Genomic DNA, 19,638 nt, shown 5'->3' on the forward strand with positions numbered 1-19,638 from the left:
GGGATTTTATAGACTAAATAGTAGATTAATAAAAAAAAAAACAGAAACAAATGCACAGATCAACAGTGAACATACAGTAATTGTGGGAGCTCTTCTCTCAATTATCAATCCATGATCATTCGTCCAAAAGCACTTTGATTTTTAATTTCCTGGGTCATAAGTTTCCGGTTTCTGCATTTCTGTTCTTATACATTTGAAGTGTGATCTACAGTTTGATGTATGATTCATGACTCTGCCGTAAATGGTACTTTTTATGATCAGCTTTTCCCCTGGTATACGTGTAGAAAGCAGAGCAGACAACACAGCTGGAGCAAAAAGAAAACAACCCAACAACAATCAACAGTCAACACATTCACAGTCATGAAACAAAACACAGACATACACGTAAAGATGCTATAATGAATAGTTGCTTGTAGTCATGAACCCACAAATGATTATCACCAACTCTGCAGATCCCCTCAGCTCTATGGAACGTTTCAACTTATCTTAACGCCCACAATGTTATTGTTTTGGTTCACTCTCACAGCTCTCACCAGTGTCGTTTGAGCTAGCCGTTTTCAGTGAAAAAGCTCTAAAAACTAAAAGGATATCAACTTAAAAGGTGATGATATATATCAGTTTTATATTTACAGTGTGTTCTATTTAATAAGTGCTTCGCCCTCTCACGGGCTTCGCTATTGGTTTACCCCACTGAGGCTCCGCCTACGGACATATTCATAGAGCTGGAGTTACGCCTAGATAACTTCTATTTTTGCAGCCCAATGTGGCCAAAGAAATCAGTTAGTGCATGTTTAAAGGAAAAAGGAAAAGCAGAAAAGAAGGAACTCCATACCCTCCACCCACCAACCACCTCTTGTGAACCGCTGGACCATATTACAAAGACCAGATTTGTGACATCCATGAACTGGCATGCACACACAAGCTCGATTCATGTCTTGTTCTCACCTCCGCACAGCTGGCTGCTGTGAATGCCGGTTTGATTGTCGGTTTCAGAAAGTTACAGAAATGGTCGGACACTAATTATATGTTAAACTAATTGTACCACCAAGACATAATCAGCTCTCCAGTACCATCTAAGAGAGTAATATTATGATGCTAGCCAGCTGTGTGGAGGTGAACAGCTGTGTGTGTGTGTGTGTGTGTGTGTGTGTGTGTGTGTGTGTGTGTGTGGCCAGGATTGCAGCAGATGTGTCACCTCCAGCACACTCACCTGTGCACCCGCGCAAGTCTAGCGCGGTGCGGCCCGCGCCTCACCTGTGGGAACTGACAACCGTGTAATGGAATCATTTTGGATGTGAAAAATGAGCTCCACTCTATTATTTAATGAGGCTATGAGGTGTTTCTCCGCACACTTTCCAGCTCTGCACACACAGGTGGCCGGGGTCAGTCCGCGCTGCAGGTCGGCTGACTCTATACCTGCTGCAGTTCTACTTAAAACCCCCCCAAAAAACCCTGCAGCTTCAAGGTCACCTCAGGGTATTTACTGTTTGCCTCGCACAGAGAAACCTAAACCTTCATTAAATCTTTAGGGCGTCTGGTCTTCTGTGTGTGTGTGTGTGTGTGTGTGTGTGTGTGGTCTCCAATAACAAGACAAGTGAGAGTGTCTCTAGGCACTTTAGATGGTGTGGTCCTTTGGCCATTTAGGAGAAACAAAGCAGGACACAATAGTCAAGCTAAATAGAGCCACACTGAGTGCTGCTTCTCTTCTGAGACTCTATGGGCCTGATGTGATCCACAGCTGTATATCACCACCTCTATGTAGTGGGAATGAAATATATGAATGTCCCGGCTGCCAGGGAATAACGCAACCTTTCTTCTTGATAAGCCACGGTGGATCACCTCTGGGTCTCCAGAATTTACTGAACCTGTCCGAGGACACCTGTTGAGAGCGGGTCACATGCAGCCGTCGTCATAGTGACGGCACTGTCCGATACCTGAGTTGGCTGGCTGGGAGCCGAGGCAGAGGAGAGCCAACCTGCCGGGGGGCTAGACTGGGTGAACGCTGCAGAGGACACAGAGGACGGACGCTCTTTATTTCTCATCATGCCGAGAAAAAGTGATGCGGCTAAAGTAGATGATGGTGAGTTGACGGTTAGAGGACTGGAGGATTCATTTGCTTTCTAGGTTATAATGATGGGTGATGCAGCTTGGCTCATTTCAGAAAGCAAATTTGTAAGAATAATTTGTGTTGTAAAGTGTACTTTACTGCGTATATGAACATCAATTACTTGTCTATTTATGATCACTTACTATTTCCAGACTTTATTCAACATTATTATGCTTTAATGCCTGAGGTGTGGTGTCAAGTCATGTGACTTTTGGCCCTTTTCCACAAGCAGGAACTTAACACAGCATAACATAGTGTGTAGCCATCATTACCGGTTCTGCTTTTGTTTCCACTGATCTCCACCCGCTGTTGGGCCGAGGTCCTGGAACTAAATTTGGACGCCGCTGAAGAGATGATGGTGTCTGTATCAACCAGGACAGCCAATACTTCAACACGGCTGACTGTTAAGCCATGTTAGCGGCTCTGTGAGGCTCTGCTTCCGACACAGTGGTGCTTTAAAGGTGCCCTGTGGGGGTTTTTTTTCTTGTAAACAAAGTAATATTTGCAGTCAATGTTACTCACCAAAACAAATTTTGTGTGTCCTGGAGGTCTAACAAATGCGTTGAATGCATTTTCCTCCCCGTAAAACATTTGTAAAGCCAATTTCAAAGCATTATAAATCCAGCGTTGTTTGCATACATGTTTACATACCGGCAGTCTTCTTCCCCGCCTTTGCTGCATATCTTTGCATATTACTGCCACCTGTAGATTAGTGGGATAGTGTGAAACCATGCAGGCGCATGTGTACTCATGCTAAACAAAATGGGGAACCACTAGAACCAATAGAAAAACAGCTCCATAGTGCTACTAGATGTCAAAAGCTCCACATGGAACCTTTAAGCTAAATACTAAAGTCAGCGTGCTAACATGCTCACAGTGACACGGCTAACATGCCGATGTTCAGCATGTTTACCATCTTAATTTAGCATGTTAACATTTGTTCATTAGCACTAGCACCAGCTGAGGCTGATGGGAACGTTATTCGTTTTTTCAGGTATTTGGTCACAAGCTTGGACTTGGATGATAACGTGAGATAAAATATTAGGAGACCAGCAAAGTTTCTTCATTTCATAGTTTATCCTGTCGGTAACATGAATCTCTGAATAATATTTTTTGGACTCAATAATAACTTTTTAAGGTGGAAATGTCTTGTCTGTTGAGCTGGTATAGTATTTTATTGTGTTGTGTTTGTGTGTGTTCTTCCTCAGTTGGGATGGAGATAGACGCAGATTTGAGTGACAGTGATGGTGAGTGGATAAAACAGAATTTTAAAAGAGTTTAAAAGAATGAAAGTCTAGAGTGGAATCTAATAACCAGAATACCAAATGCTGTATTTTGTGCCTTTTATTTGGTCTTAATGTAGACGGCGCCACCCAGAAGAGAAGGAACAGGAAGCAGGCAGCCGGAAGAGGAGGTGCAAAGGGAAGAGGCCGGGGGAAAAAACCAGCTAGTGAGGACGAAGATGAGGATGAGGAGGAGGAGGAGGATGAAGCTCCCAGGAGAAGCAGGGGAGCAAACAAGAAGAAGCCCACCAGGAAACGTGGCGGTGGCAATGATGATGAGGATGAGAGCGAGGACGAGGCTCCCAAGAGGAAGCGAGGAGGAGCAGCCAACAAGAAGAAGGGAGGCAAGGTCCAGGGCAGTGATGAGGAGGACAGCGACGTGCCGAAAGGAAAGAAGGGAAAGAAAGGAGGGAAGGAAGAGGAGGACAGTAAGGGTAAGAAGGGGGATGCCAAAGGGAAGGACAAAGGGAAGGACAAAGGGAAGGACAAAGGGAAAGACAAGGACAATGACAAGGACAAGAAGAAGAAGAAGAAGAAGGACGACAGGTAGGCCAGAGGAAGTACAACTACCTATAAGGAGTTGTTTTACTACTGCAGCTGGACAGTGTCGTGCTTATTACACCCTGCAACATGACAATGAACAACTGAAATTTTAAAGCCTTACTATTAGCAAAAGTGAGTTTGTTCATCCTCTGGACAGCATGAATGTGCTCAGCAGATTTCATGGCAATCTGCGCCTCAGACCATGAGATATCTTGTTCTGATATTTTGTGGAGGTTTTGTCTTAATTAAAAGGTCTGGGAGGTCATTAGGAGAGGAAGTTCATGGAAATCTGGCCAGTAGTTTTAGTAGAAAGCTCATGGATAGGCCAAAATGAAAAAAAGGCTATCATTTGGGAAGCATTCATATGCACAGCAAACGTCTTGGAAACTGGGTCTGTAGTTACAAGAAATGTTACTCCAAAGGACCAAAGTGTTTTACAGACGAACAGATAAACCAACATCACCACCCCCACTGCTCCATAAAATTCCTCCTCCTAAACTTGTGTTTGCTCCCACACACTCAGTTCATCTGATTCCAACTCGGACTCTGATGAGGAGGAGGAGTCCATGTCGGAGGGAGAGATGGCCCGGCTGATGGAGGAGGTGGAGGAGAAGAAGAAACTGATCGCCAACATAAGGAACAAGCCGTGGAGGATGAAGCGGAGGCTCACGCACCTGAAGTAACCACTTACGCCTTGTCCTGGTTTCCAGCTTTACATAAAAGTTCTTCACCTCAACCCAGAATCAGAACCATATTTTACGCCTCGGCATTAAAAAAAAAAAAAAATCAATCATTTTGTTTCATATGTGAAAACATAATCTCACTTGGTAAATAGGAAATTTTACATGCTCACATTATAAAAGTCAGCATGTGTTCACTGATGACATCTGCTTTGAATTTTACGTGTGACACAACTTTTCGTTTTCACACTAACCCTAGCCCCAACCCAACTTGCAGTTGCTAAATATTTGAGTTTGAAATCATTACCCTTCTGAAAACTAAACAAACATGGAGGTAATATTTGTCTTTGTCAGCTGTCTGTTTTGTTGTCTCCTTATTGTGGCTCCAGAAGTAAATCCATGTGGAAAAAACAGAAATGTAGCTCATTTTAATGGCCATTTGTCTCACATGTGACCACGTTTTCTTCACAGGGAGGCTCAAGAATTTGTGGACAAGTTTGAAGGAGCTCTGGGCAAAGGAAAAGGCAGGAAGTGGTACGCCTACAAAGTGATGATGACAAAGGTTAGGCACGAAATTCAAGCTCCCTATCTTCTCTGCTTTGTGAATGTGCGTTTTCCTCCCGTAATTTTGTTTTAATTTCGTCCCAGAAATGGATCAAGTTCCAGAGGGATTTTGAGAATTTCCGGACAGCCTGTATCCCCTGGGAGAGGAAGATCAAAGAGGTGGAAAGTAGGTTTTGCTTGCAGCACTGTTGTAGCGTTTCCAAGCAGAACAGCGACTCCTAGTGGACAGATGCTGAGCATAAAAATCTTCTCAATGTCCTCAGGTCACTTTGGGTCATCTGTGGCGTCTTACTTTATCTTCCTGCGCTGGATGTACGGCATGAACCTGGTCCTCTTTGGTTTCACTTTTGGACTGGTGGTCATCCCTGAGGTGAAGCGATGTAGTCCTGTTTCTGAATTAAAAAGCTGTTACAAAATCTGTTCATGTGGCACTTTCCTAAAGCAAAGAAACAAAAGAATCAAGCAGTAGTACTCAGCCAGCTTGATTTTATTCCCCCAGGTTCTGATGGGCCTTCCCTACGGGTCTATTGCCAGGAAGACTGTACCCAGAGCAGAGCAGGCCACCGCTCAGGACTACTCTGTCCTCATGGACTTCAATGTGAGTTGTGAAATATGATGAAGATTTTGATTCAGTTCAAGTCTGTCTTATTGTATGTGGCACATAAATATGCCCAACCCCCAGTGGGTTCGGTGCATATGTTTTCAAATGATACCATAAAGAGTTCAAAGATAAAGTAATCATTTCACCATTTCAACTTACAGAACGGACAAGTGAGGAAAGGACGTAAAATAACGATAGTACCTCTTCTTTTCTTAGGGCTACTGCAAATATTCAGTCCTGTTCTACGGGTATTACAACAACCAGAGGACCATCGGCTTGCTGAAGTTCCGGCTGCCTCTGTCCTACCTCATGGTCGGGATCGGCACCTTCGGCTACAGCCTGATGGTCGTGATCCGCACGTGAGTCTGCCGCAGCATCTGGCTCAGATGGGGTCTCCATATGTTGTGACGATGTGTCAAACAAGTTACCCTAAATGTAATTTGTAAAGAAGGCTGCTTTGTTTTTTTTTTTCAGAATGGCCAAGAACGCTGATGTTGGTGGTGGAGACGGAGAGGAGGGAGAGTTCACATTTGCCTGGAAGATGTTCACCAGCTGGGATTACCTCATAGGCAACTCAGAGACCGCTGACAACAAGTACGCCTCCATTACCACCAGCTTTAAGGTAACCACAGCAACCGTTTTCACAAGAAACACACAGACATGTGTTCCCTTTCTTCCATTTCCATGTGAGTTCACTGCTACACCGCTAATGCGGTTACGGTTCTCTACTGTCTGTAAATGACAAGAACAGGAGTCCATCGTGGATGAGCAGGAGAACCAGAAGGATGAGAACATCCACCTGCGGAGGTTCCTAAGAGTCCTGGCCAACGTCCTGATCACCTGCAGCCTGGGCGGCAGTGGGTACCTCATCTACTTCGTGGTGAAGAGGTCTCAGGAGTTCGCCAACAGGGACGACCTCAGCTGGTACGAGAAGAACGAGGTAATGAATGAATGAATTAAACAAGACTAATGCGGTGCTGTAATATATATTGGACAACACAAACACAGTAAGGGAAAGAGTTTCCATCGCTGTGTTTTTACATTACAGGCCCATCAGCAGAAAAATCTGTAATAACAACAGTGAGAGAACATGTAAAAAAACTGAAGAATATAGACAGATGTAATGGTGTGTGTGATGAAATAGTTACGTGACGTGAAGATGTTGTTGGTGATGTTCTGGACAGTTGGAGATCATCATGTCTCTGCTGGGTCTGGTGTGCCCCCCTCTGTTTGAGACCATCGCTGAGCTGGAGGACTACCATCCTCGAATCGCCCTCAAGTGGCAGCTCGGACGCATCTTCGCCCTCTTCCTGGGAAACCTCTACACCTTTCTGTTCGCCCTGTTTGACGAGGTCAACACCAAGGTATGATAGCAGTGTGTGTGTGTGTGTGTGTGTGTGTCCTCTCTTTCCAAACAGCTGACCAGCTGGATAGTTTTCTACCACATATGTCCACATTTCCCACAGATGCCCTTGATGACGGTAACTTTTTGGCAAAACCCTTCTGACAATTTTGGTAATAGATTTTGATATTCTGCATATGAAAGTGCAGTAAACAGTTCTAATTTCTATGACCCCAAGATCTTTCCTGTTGTGTCAACTTGTCTAGCCTCACTCATGTATTGTGGGTTATAATGAACATTCTAGCCCCTAGCAGTCTCAAGCAAAACTTTACAGACTTTCTTGTTTGTTTGTTTATTAGAATTTTCCAACATCCAATGAAATTCTGCTTTTGAGGGTAATTTTATTGGTATTACCAAGCTTACAGTCTCTCATGTGTCATTTTTTAATTTGAACACTTCTCTGCTTCCAGTACGCTGAATAGAAACTTGTGTCACTGGTGACTGATTGGCTTCTTTGTGCCTCGTAGCTGGAAGAAGAGAAGGCCATTAAGAACGCCTCCATCTGGGCCATGAAGGAGTACTACGCCAACTACACACGTCTGGTCAACGACACCGAGGCCATCCCACCCCCCATGAACCCTGCTGATGTCATCAGAGGACCCTGCTGGGAGACCGCCGTCGGCGTAGTAATGAATGTTTTTATATGACACAGAAGCGACACATTTTGGCCACAAGTATTTCTAAATGATTGACCAAAAAAAAGCTGAAATGGGAACATGAAAGATGTCGCGTAAACGCACAAACCCTCATGTCCCCACTTCCCCACCTTGAATCTGTGCTGTTCCAGGAGTTTGTGAAGCTGACGGTGTCGGACATCCAGGTGTCCTACCTGACCATCCTGATTGGTGACTTTGCCAGAGCCGTCATCGTCCGCTTCCTCAACTACTGCTGGTGCTGGGACCTGGAGGCTGGATTTGTGAGTCTGCCAGCTGAAGCATTTTGTGGTTCAAATTTTATTTAAATGTGTCGAAAGAATAGTTAGTTCAGTAAGTAGTGAACCTTTTATCCCAGCTGAGAGCAGCTCCTTTATTTCAGTTTGTCTGTGTGCATTGCGAGGCAACACAATCAGTGTCCACACTCAGCAACAGGCCTTTTTCATGGCAGACATTTCGACATGTCACAGTAGGAATAGCACAGGTATCACTAGTAACATTAACGGTGGCTCCGATCGATTCAAGTGTCCCACTAACCCATGACAGTGTGGAGTTCAGCCGTCTTTAATTGTGTTATCTACGGCTGTCCTTTTCCTACCGTGACATGTCAAAATGTCTTCAATGATGGTACAATGCTGAAATTAATTTATCATCTCACTAACTTGTCAGTGCTTAATCATTAGCCCATTTAATTCAAAGTAACCCTTTATGGGTTTTATTAGCTGTAGCTTTAAGATGTCTCTATAAATCATGGACCGATCAGCACCTGAAGAAGCAGAGTAGCACAGGTGTAACAAATAACTTTTTAACGATGGTCCAGTCCCATTATGGATCCCAGTTCATTCCAGTGGGCGAGCATCCACGGTACCTTCATTTAGGTTACTCCTGGCACTGGCTCCCCTGTTCCACTTGTGTTTTTCCTGATAACATGTCAATATATCTGCTGTGAAAAGGGTCTCTTTTGTCAAATGACAGACCTTACTTTGTTTACAACTCCAAGTACTGCTACGCCTGTGTGTGTGTTAAACAGTTTGTACAGGTTTTTGTTTTCTTTAAGCCACGCTCGCGGCTGTTTGTGGTTTTGAGTGAAATATCTCAACAACTGGATTGTCATGAAATTTGGTAAACTTTCACATTCATGTCCCCCTTAAGATGAATTGTATTAACTTTGATGATCCGCTGACTTTTCGTCTAGCTCCATCATCAGGTCAAAGGGTTAGGGTTAGCAGAGGGGTGCTGCCACGGGTCACACGGGTTACTACATAAGTAATCATTGTCTTTGTGCGCTTTCAGCCGTCATATGGAGAGTTTGACATCAGTGGCAATGTACTTGGACTGGTCTTCAATCAAGGGATGATCTGGTACGAACTTTATTTCTAGACATACACGGCACACGCTCAGTTGTGCTTCTGTGTGTGTGTGTGTGTGGGGGGGGGGGTTTACATGCATGGGTGCGTGTTGCTGCATGTATCCAGTATCACTGGAGTGGATGGATGATATCAATATCGATGATACTGCCAGTGTTTGGGCTTCAGGTTGCAGTGGAGCCTCTCTGCATGCGTCATCAACAGCACTTTGAATAGAATCACCAGTTATATGTTACATGTTGTAGTACGTTACATCTAATTATGTTGCGTCGCATTATGCTGTATCATGTGCATAACCTTACTGTGTTTCACTGTTTCTATTACATATATTTTTTTCATTTTTTTTTTAAACAATTTTACATTATATTGTATAATATTTATCATCCAATCAAATCAAACTTCATTTCTATAGCGCCTTTCGTGCAAAATGGCAATACAAGGTGCGTAACAATACAATGAAAATACAGCAGTACCATGAAAATAAATATATATGGAAATAATAATATAGGAAACATGGTAGAACAGAGAGACCAGTGTATCACACTAGAAGAGGGTAGAATAAAATAAAATGGATTAAGGGAATGCTTGATTTAAAAGGTATGCCTTAAGATTTATTTCAAAGGTGTTTACGGTTGAGAAATTCTGCATTCATCATTGCGTATTATATTTGATCCTCTTCCTCCTCTGTGTTCCTCTTTTCCCACAATTCTTCCTGTGATAGCTCACAACGTGGTTCATAATTTGACTCCTGTCATGGTTTCGTACCAGTAAATACAGGGCTAAATCGCCTTTTAAAGGGAAATCCTTCATATTCAGCGATTTAATGGTTACACAGCATCTGATGACTGTACATGGCGTCATGTTCTGGTGTGCTTCAGGATGGGCGCCTTTTACGCTCCCGGGCTGGTCGGCATCAACGTGCTCCGCCTCCTCAGCTCCATGTACTACCAGTGTTGGGCTGTAATGGCCACCAACGTCCCCCACGAGAGGGTCTTCAAGGCCTCCAAGTCCAACAACTTCTACATGGGTCTGCTGCTCCTCATCCTCTTCCTCAGCCTCTTACCTGTCGTCTACACCATCATGACCCTGCCGCCATCATTTGACTGCGGGCCCTTCAGGTAACACCACAACTTCAGATATAACAAATCACTGAGCTGTAGGAGCATAGTAAGAAGTGAGCATGTGCAAAACCAAGGCACACGTTGACCACACTGCTGTTTGCAGTGGGAAGGTGAAGATGTTTGACGTGATCATGGAGACCATCGACCTGGACCTGCCGGCCTTCCTGGGGACGCTCTTCAGCTATGCAGCCAACCCAGGCCTCATCATACCTGCTGTACTGCTCATGGTGTGAGTGTAGAGGAGACACAGTGGATCACATTGCACACACACGCACACACACACACACACACAATCTAAATGAACTCTTTGATCGAATCTAAATAAATCCTTTTTAGATTTTTAACCCTACATGTGATTTTACCCATTGGGTCGATTTAGATTTTTTAGCTTCTGGTCAGTTTTAGTCAAGTCAACTAGTCTTGTATTTTTTTAGCGGAGGCACTTTGCACATGCACATGTGCACATGTCTGGACAGCAGAAACACACACACACACACATATGCAAGTATGTGATTACGCGACAAATCCTTCCGTCATTTCTCCGTTACAGACTGGCCATCTACTATCTGAACTCCGTGTCTGAGGCCTACCAAAACTCCAACACGGAGCTGAAGAAGAAGATGCAGATGGTAAGCAGAGAACGGAGATAAAAGTAAAGTATACTGTTCAAAACGTCACATATACAGCTTCCACAGAACTGCGGACTGCTGCATTTAGCCAGAATACTTGTGCTCGTTCTGAATTTCTACACCTTTTTTTTTTTCTGTCCACCACCTCTTTCTCTGCCTGTCCAGGCTCGGGATGAAGAGAAGAACCGAAGGAACAACACAGACAGCACCAACCAGGTCATGAAAGACCTGGAGGACCTGCTGCCGAACCGATCCCTCATCCCTCCGCCTGAGCCTGGTCAGTAAACTTCTCAACAGCTGATCGTCCTATGCAGATGTATGAAGTGAAATGTTACTAAATGTCTTCAGTTTTTAATATTGTAAAGTATTCCTTCTAGATACTGAAGACTAATGTGTTATTCATGGGTTGTTGAATGTTTTGCATGCATTGAGGTATTAAGGGTGTGAATTCAAAACCAACATGTGACTTGAAGTCTTCTCTGTCTCTGTCTAAACAGAAAAGACTGAGCAAGAAGCAAAGCCAACGAAGATGAAGCCCGGGTCCGCCGGTAAAGGCGTTAACCTGCAGAAAGACGTGGCTCTGGCATCGGCCAACCCCAACGCTCGAGGGCCTGTGAGCCGGCCGCCCGGGCCGAGAAGACCTGGACCAATGCCGGGTCCGGGTCCAGGTCCGGGTGCTGCACCGGGCCGAGGCCGCGGGAGAGGGCCCCCTCCGAGATAACAGCGTGAGAAAATCACATTCCTGCAGACTGTGTTCTTCCCTCAGACAATCCCTGTTCGTGTCACAGCTGGAGACATAAATAGGCACAAAAACAAGGTGTTGAGATTGTTTCATTTCAGTTACAAGGCCCTCATGTTTCCTTCCCGACATCAACAAATGTTCAAAGTTTACCGGAGGTCACTTTGGAAAATTACAGCTGTAAAAACTGTAACCTCGAGTACCGTTTTACAACACTGGGCTGAAAAAAACGTCAATTTTGTCTTGAGTAACGTATCATTCGTGAAGGAAGATTGTGTTGTTGATCCATGTTTCTGCCCATGTGGCTCTAAAGTGGGGCGGACACTGTGCGTTATGTTGACTCAAACTACACATTGTGATCGGTCTTAGTTTCTGCCAAGGCCAGAGCCTGCGACTACCGTACCCCCACTGCATAGATCAGTTGACCGGCCACAACGTGGGTGCTCACACTGACCGTGAGCGCGGATTGTCCGGTGACAATTCCAACAAAGTTTATTCAAACCAGACGACAGCGTCCTCAACAATGTTGACAAAAAGAGAGGAAGGCGTTATTTTGTGTGTAAAAAAGTCCGTTTACACTTTTCCAAAAGTTTTCCTCATTGAACTTTGAACTCAGGAAACATGATGACACTTCTGACGTGTCCAGACACACTGTTAAAGTAACCAGAAGAGGGAGGGCATATTGATTTAGCCTTTTATTTAATATCCGTATGCTTGCGATATGTCAACTAATTAATAATGTCGAGCATATTTTCATGCTGTTACAATGTGATGACACTGAAGATATTGGCTTCACCATTTCATCCATCTAACCACTGAGTGTGTTCACGTACTGTAGGTAAATACAGTGTGTGGTCATGTCCGATGTCTCAGCTACTGATTGTGCTTTCTTTTTGTGTTCTCTCTCATTTACGCTGACGTTGTAATTCACTTTATATTCTGACTTTGCAATAAACTCCAATCTTTTAATAACATCTTTGTAGCAGCTCAGTTTATGGCCTGTGTTGTTTATTGCTGTTGTACTTTATCCTACTTTGTTTTAGTCATTTCCATTTTAGCTCAGTTATTTGCTTAAAACCACAGAGAGGAGCCCAGTGAATTCGTCCCCTACAGTTCCTAACATTTCTGCTGTTTGTCGGATTTCTCGTGTGTTTTTTCTGCCACTTTGAAATAGTACTCCACCGATTTAGCATTGCTGTCTTGTAACATTGCCAGGGTCACGATGGACAGTTGACACCTAAGTTGATATCGTCTTTTTTTTTTCTTGAACTACAGCTACCATCATCTTAGTTGTCACTAATTCCTTGCATGTCTGCGTGAATGACAAGTTGTTTGATTAAAGGATGAAGCCCTTACAAATTTAAAATGCAAGTCTGTACAGAAAAGTCGCCCAACCGGTCAGAAGTGCCCGAGCCTCTGACTGTCACCTCGCAGGAATGTTGTCTTTGAGAGGTGGCAGACGATTGGCTGATCCCCTCCAGCTGAAAGGAAACCTGCCTGAAAACCATCAGCACAGAGATGGGTGGAGACGCTGAAACAGTGAGTTAAATACTGCGACAAACACCTGAGAGCTACAAACTGCCGTTGTGTGAGGACCGTCTCCAGCAGCACAGGAAGAAGAAGAAACATTTAAACCACTTCAAATTCTTCATTTCCTTTTTCCTTTCTCCCTCTACGTCTTTTTGTTTCTGGCTTTAACTTTCCAGCCAAGTAAGCATGTCCATCTTCCAGAAATTCTTCAAAAATGTCATCCATAACAGAGACCCCGAAGACGACACTGTCAAGGTGAGTGCCGGATCACCCAGGAAGAACTAGCTGCAGTTCTGTTAACCATGTAATGTTCCACGGAGCACTAACAGATATATACGGACAGATGTTTTGTTTTATGAGGTGCTTAAACTTGAGTATTTGGATTTCATATGAACTGTATGGTTTTTCAGTAAAATGACTTACTGACAGCTGTCTGCAGCTCTGTCAACCCTGGCAGCTCTGCTTTATCGTCCTCTCCTCCACCTTTCCTGTCACTCTGCCCCCCTGTGATGCAACTGGAATGGATCCACAAAAAAAAAAAAATTCTCTCCAAAACTGAAAAAGATCTGCAGCTTGGAATTCCTGGTGGTTTGTGGCCGCCAGAGTTAGCAAAACATCTGTATTTCTGTCTGTTGCTCCAGGTGAAGGGTAAGCCGAAACCTAAGTATTATGGAACAGTCGCCCCGTATCCGAACTTCAGTGCCTCCAAAGATGCTTCCGTTCTTCAGAGCGCCATTGAAAGTAAAGGTGAGTGTACTCGCTCGCGTTGTCGTAAGAATGACCTCACGCTTGTAAGGTTGGGCTGTTCTTAACCATTTTGAACGGGATGCAAAGTCAAGCTGCTCCTCTGGTTTTCACTGTTTTCAACCTTTGTGACCTGCTGCTTTAAAGAAAGTAAGGTGAAGCACTCCTTGTCCCTCACAGGGGTGGACGAGGACGTGATCATCGCGGTCCTGGTGAAGAGAAACAACGAGCAGAGACAGAAGATCAAAGCCGTCTATGCGGCGTCCACTGGGAAGGTGAGCCGAGTAAGACGGAGCCGAGACAAAGTTGAAGCCTGGATAAATATTTAGGCGTGACGTGTGAAGCCGACCTCCCTCTGACCTCACTATGTGAAGTGTTTTTCGAGCTTTTTCAGATTTGCAACGCAAATGAGGTCAAATGTTGTGACAGCAGCAAGCCGTTCAATCCAGATCCACTGCATTCGAATTAAAGCTGCTATAGCGATTCTTATTTTCTCATATCAACCAACTGGATTTGCATTTCACAAGTTGTTTACCTTTGTTTTATTATGCTTATGGCGACTTTAAGCAAGACTGTAATTTTTGAAAGAAGAGATAACAAATCTGCCTCCACCTTGCTTGGTCTAGTATGACCAGTGTTATGGTCTGCAGCAGTCTTATGCCGTGATTATAATGTGTCTCGCAGGATCTGGATAAAGCCCTGAAGTCGGCTCTCAGGTCAGATTTAGAGGACATCTCTCTGGCTCTGCTCATGCCACCCACTCACTTTGATGCCTACCTGCTCAGGAAGGCCACAAAGGTAAATATCAGCGATTCACGTACTAAATCTCATAGGACTGTTTTAGGCTCCATCACTCATAGCATCTGCTCTACTCCAACAGCGCCTGGGCACCGATGAAGACGTCCTGGTTGAGGTTCTGGCATCAAGGTCAAACCAAGAGATTCGAGAGATCAAGAGGGTCTTCAAAGAAGGTTTGGCCTGATTCAGTGCTGTCACTCTGTCCCTTGTTGAGTTCCTGAAAGGTTTTCACATTATTACGTAACATCTTAGGACAGTCTTTATTGTCCTCTAGTGCACGCAGCAGTAGAATAACACTGAATTCCATTATGTTATTTCAAAGTCTGTTGACTGTTTGTCCCTCAGAGTACAAAATAGAGCTGGAGGACGTTATTAAGGATGAGACCAGCGGTGACTTCACCATGGCCCTCCTGGCCATGTTGAAGGCTAACAGAGATGAGAACGCTGAAGTCGACATGGATGTGGCCCGAAGGGACGCCGAGGTAAGATCAGGAGAATCAACTTTTACAGAATAAGGCTGGCGTTGTTCTACTATTTTTCTTACTGTCAACAAAACAAACTAAGCTAAAACTACTTTTTGACTTCCCTACCAAGGGAGCCCCCCAAGCCCCACTGATTCCTTATGAAGATAAAACTTTGGTCACAAGTACATAGTTTCATTTGCACAAAAGAAGGAAAGCGATTCTTAAACAGCTGGCTGCTGTAGTTTTCAACAAAGGTCACTCAAACAGGAGTAAACAACGCATTCAATGTACTACTTTCAGTGGTGGATTGATACACGTTTGGAGCTCCAGTGAGTATGTGGGGCAGCAGGACAGTGAATGTGGGATTGAGTTTATCTTGAGTCAAGATAAACTGCAGAGTGTGTGTGTGTCACCCAGTGCGACAGTATGGCTCACTGATGTGTTTTTGATCTCTATCTGAGCTCTATGGCACAGAGGAACAAGATATATCAGGCTTTGGATACACAGGCGATAGGATCAACTGTTGACAATAAGAAACATGCAGAATATCACCAGAGTTGTCCTTTCTGTACCTGTAGACTCTGTTCGAGGAAGGTGAGAACTCCAAAGGAATCAATGTTTCTGCCTTCATCGACATCCTGACCAAGCGGAGCGGCCTGCAGCTCTCTAAGAGTGAGTGCTTGAAGTGTGTGAATGCTCCGGCTGTCAGGTTTGACTCATCAGAGGCTGGAGCAGCCAAAACCTTCATTTCAAAGTGAACACACACACACACACACACACCTGGACAAACAGGTGGAACCACACTCTTGTGGGTAACAGGTGGAAAACGCCCAGCAGTGTAGGAACAATGCAGAACAAAGTCTCAAACTATATTTTCATCATCCATGGAGTTCCTGGCTTGCTCTTTTTAAGGAAAATGAACGAGAGTTGTACCCTGGATGAGGTTTGTCTAACATTTCATTAGAGTTGTGCATCGAGTGACGGTTTATTTAAGCACACATACTCTTTCAACATGGCGACGCTCCATTTACATGAACATTTCTTTGTGCTACATACTTTACATGACAAGTGGAACGTCTGAAAACAAGCTCCAGTTTAAGCTCATATCTGGTGCCCATGTTTTGCATTTATCCCTGTTGTTGTGTACAGTTACAGCCCTCCAACTGCAAATTTGTTATCTGTCTTTTGTAGTTGTGGCTCATTTGGTCACTGAGGGTATGAACTCTGAAAGTTCATGTCTAGAGATCCTTTTAAACCAGCTAAAGACTGTTTTTTAAAATCCAGAAGTGTTTGGGGTATGCGCTGTGATCTCATTCTTTGAATAGCTTTTTGAAGAGTCATCTTCTGTCTGACAAGTAGCCCATTTACCCATAAACACCTGTTGTTCGCCTGTTTACCTGCCAGCATTCCAGCACTACGCCGCCGTCAGTGACATCACATTACCCAAAGCCCTGGACATGGAGCTGAGCGGAGACATTGAAGACTGTCTCATTGACATCGGTGAGGAGGGTTTCATCATTCCTTTCCTGGTTTGATCAGATTCGGTTTCACTTTTCACAAATAAGGAGTTTCTCTTGAGTTTTGAAGTATACGCAGAACACATTTTAAAAGGCCCAGAAAACCATTTTCTCGGTTGGTTTCTTACTGTGAACAGTTTTGGTTTATTTTGTGAGGGATTTCTGTATTCGTGTTTTTCATGCTTCTCTCACTGGTTTTGAAGGGGCGGGGCTTGAGCTGGAAAAAGGGTCATCTCTGTGCACCAATCAGGATTTAGCAATAAATGATCACATCTGATCAAACCACACCCACACAGTCTTGATTTCCGTAGTAAATCTGGAAATCTGACATTTTCAGATGGATGGGCCGATCAACTAACAGTTGTTGTCATGCTCAAGAACCACTGCCAGCCGGACAAAAGGGTTTAACAAAAGGCTCTCCGGAAGATAAATGAACATAATTTTACTATTAAGTCATGCAACATATTGCATCCAGACAGAAAACACTGGTAGGAGGGCATCCATCCATAAAGAATAAACAAAGGGACTTCAAAAACAAAAAAAAGTGCATGAACCAACAGATTCAAACACCGGATAGATAGACCCCATCCCAATGGCACTATACGCACATTCTAGCCTCCAGCGTGTGGCACGAGGGCATCGTGACCTCACACACACCATGAGATCAGGGAACGCCTAAAACAGCAGCCTGAACATAAAACTTCACAAGATGAGCGACGAGACAGAAGCAAATAACGAAAACCCTGCAGCTTCTGCATATTTCCAGTGATATTTGATGTTTGATGTTTGTGTGTCTGTTAGTGAAATGTGCCTGGAACACGCCGGCTTTCTTCGCTGAGAAGCTCCATCTGGCTATGAAGGTGTGTATGAATAAATCTGTGTGTGTGTGTGTGTGTGTGTGTGTGTGTGTGTGTGTGTGTGTGTGCATATGACTTTTCCCACGTACATTCTCTGCTGAGTGAAGTCCACATTATCAGTTTTGCTTATGTAACTTGACCAAAACATAATCTTTACCCACAACAACTGTTTCGATTTGCTTGTAACCTTGATGAACAGTTTGATTCGCCTGAATGTACAGTCAGAAATACTTTATTGATCCCCGGGGGGAAATTGTACTTAAAGGCATAGTTCAAGTTTTTGGGTAAATGCTCAGAGAGACATGAGGTCGTGGATGTCTTAATTGTTGTATTTATGTCTTTCTGTCAAATGCCTGCTTGGGAAATTTGAAATAGTTCAAACCAAGTGAAGATTCTGCCCTAATGCGCTGCATTCGCGAGCAAATGCATGTGAAAGCTGACTTTACTAATCAGACGTTGGCTTGTAAACGCACCCCTGTTTTGCAGCTGACTCTCAAATATCATACTTTGGAGCACCATAAATACTGTCAACCTGTGACTGGTTATGCAACCAACCAAACACAGATGTAGTATGTAGCAATGGTGCATAACTTCACCCACTATCGTACAAATAGTGAATGAGAACACTGAACTAAACACAGTGTGCAGTAAACCTGCAAAGCGAGGTGGTTTGCATGCCCTCATGCTTCCTGGCTGCTCCGCTCCGCTCTCACAGGGCCACGGCACATGTGATGACACACTGATCAGGGTGCTGGTGAGCCGCTCGGAGGTCGACCTGAAGAAGATCGTGGAGGAATACAGGGCCATGTATGACGTTGGCCTACAGGAGGACATACTGGTAAAATGACAATTTTCCTGAATGACTGCCTTTATGTTCTGTTTTTCACTCAGAACTCAGACCACAAATTACAACACGGTGTCAGTATTTCAGCTGACCGCGTCTTTGTCTCTGTTTCACAGAGCGACACCAAAGGACATTATCAGGGCGTCCTGCTTGGACTGTGTGGACCTCACTGAAGTTCTGTTGTAGCCACTTCACTGGAAATCAAGGCCAGCTTGTCCACCGGATGCCACTGAAAACTTTCCAAACTGTTATGAATAATGTGGCCAATCTGTCCTATTGAGTTGATGTTATCCCACCAACAATAACAACCATATCATACCCTTTCTTTCTGTTGTTTGGTGTCTCTCTTGTACATTGAGTTGTAATTCACAACATGGTTTAGTTTGGAAAAAGGTGTGAAAGAGGAGAACGAGAATAGAGGAACTCGAAGGTTTGGATAGAAAGTCTCTCATTTGAAACCGACAAAGCCTTGTGGGAGCTGTAGTTGTTTAACCAAATAAAAAATATAATAAAATTGTATTTATTCGATTTTACTTTTATTTTTGTTTGACATGAGGCGTTCTAACCATGCTGTCCAATACAGTAGGAGACACTTTGGAAGCCCATTTCCATCAGGAAATGAAAGACAGTGTACTTTACGTCAATATGAAACGTTTGGAACGATAAAGACTTTAAAGACTGTCTGAGTCTGAATTATAAGACGGTGAGCCAAAATCTGGACTTCATAACCAAGTCATAACAACGTATGAAGTGACATCATTTCATACATTGTAAATCAAAATGAGGAAATACCAAGTCAGATTTGATTATTTAAGAAAAGACAATGAGCCATTTTGACTTAAGGCAAAATTATGAGATAGCGAGTTGATATTTTGATATTTTGATGTCAAAATCATGACCAAGTGTCTCATCATTTGGATTTAGTGTCTAGTGTGAGCAAGTGGAAGCTAGTGTAACGGAAGTCAGCCTGAAGTTTCTAAAAGCTGTCATAATTTGATTTAGTGCATCATCATCATCATCGTCGGCGCAGAACGCTGAACTGCGCAGGAGCAACGCTCATGAATACGCGCACGTGACGTGGAACCTTTTACCGTGTCCGGAAGTGCTGTGGCTTTTTGGCCAGCTCGTATGCTTTATCCTTCCATTACGGACTCTGTTAGCTGTTATTGTGGTCAGCTCAACCTAAAAGCTGTCA

At 43.9% G+C, this 19,638-nt stretch overlaps 2 protein-coding genes across 2 annotated transcripts; both read left to right on the forward strand.

The window, feature by feature from the left end:
• The first annotated feature begins 2,043 nt into the window (after positions 1-2,043).
• On the forward strand, positions 2,044-11,671 carry tmc2a (transmembrane channel-like 2a). Its single transcript, XM_070924838.1, has 20 exons — positions 2,044-2,080; positions 3,316-3,354; positions 3,471-3,936; positions 4,457-4,612; positions 5,085-5,175; positions 5,262-5,343; positions 5,441-5,547; positions 5,677-5,775; positions 5,995-6,137; positions 6,253-6,400; positions 6,530-6,718; positions 6,963-7,142; positions 7,648-7,806; positions 7,968-8,096; positions 9,127-9,194; positions 10,079-10,318; positions 10,425-10,550; positions 10,872-10,950; positions 11,116-11,227; positions 11,448-11,671. Exons 1-20 carry the CDS (start codon positions 2,044-2,046, stop codon positions 11,669-11,671), a joined length of 2,874 nt encoding a protein of 957 aa, XP_070780939.1.
• A 1,564-nt stretch (positions 11,672-13,235) lies between these two features.
• Positions 13,236-18,962, forward strand: LOC139301097 (annexin A1-like). Its single transcript, XM_070924386.1, has 11 exons — positions 13,236-13,474; positions 13,861-13,966; positions 14,144-14,238; positions 14,648-14,761; positions 14,844-14,934; positions 15,107-15,243; positions 15,804-15,897; positions 16,630-16,725; positions 17,544-17,602; positions 18,315-18,437; positions 18,560-18,962. The coding sequence occupies exons 1-11, from the start codon at positions 13,406-13,408 to the stop codon at positions 18,614-18,616; spliced, it is 1,041 nt and encodes a 346-aa protein (XP_070780487.1). The 5' UTR covers positions 13,236-13,405; the 3' UTR covers positions 18,617-18,962.
• The last annotated feature ends 676 nt before the right edge of the window (positions 18,963-19,638 follow it).

The sequence above is a fragment of the Enoplosus armatus genome, chromosome 18 (assembly GCF_043641665.1).
Source record: "Enoplosus armatus isolate fEnoArm2 chromosome 18, fEnoArm2.hap1, whole genome shotgun sequence".
Taxonomy (NCBI): domain Eukaryota; kingdom Metazoa; phylum Chordata; class Actinopteri; order Centrarchiformes; family Enoplosidae; genus Enoplosus; species Enoplosus armatus.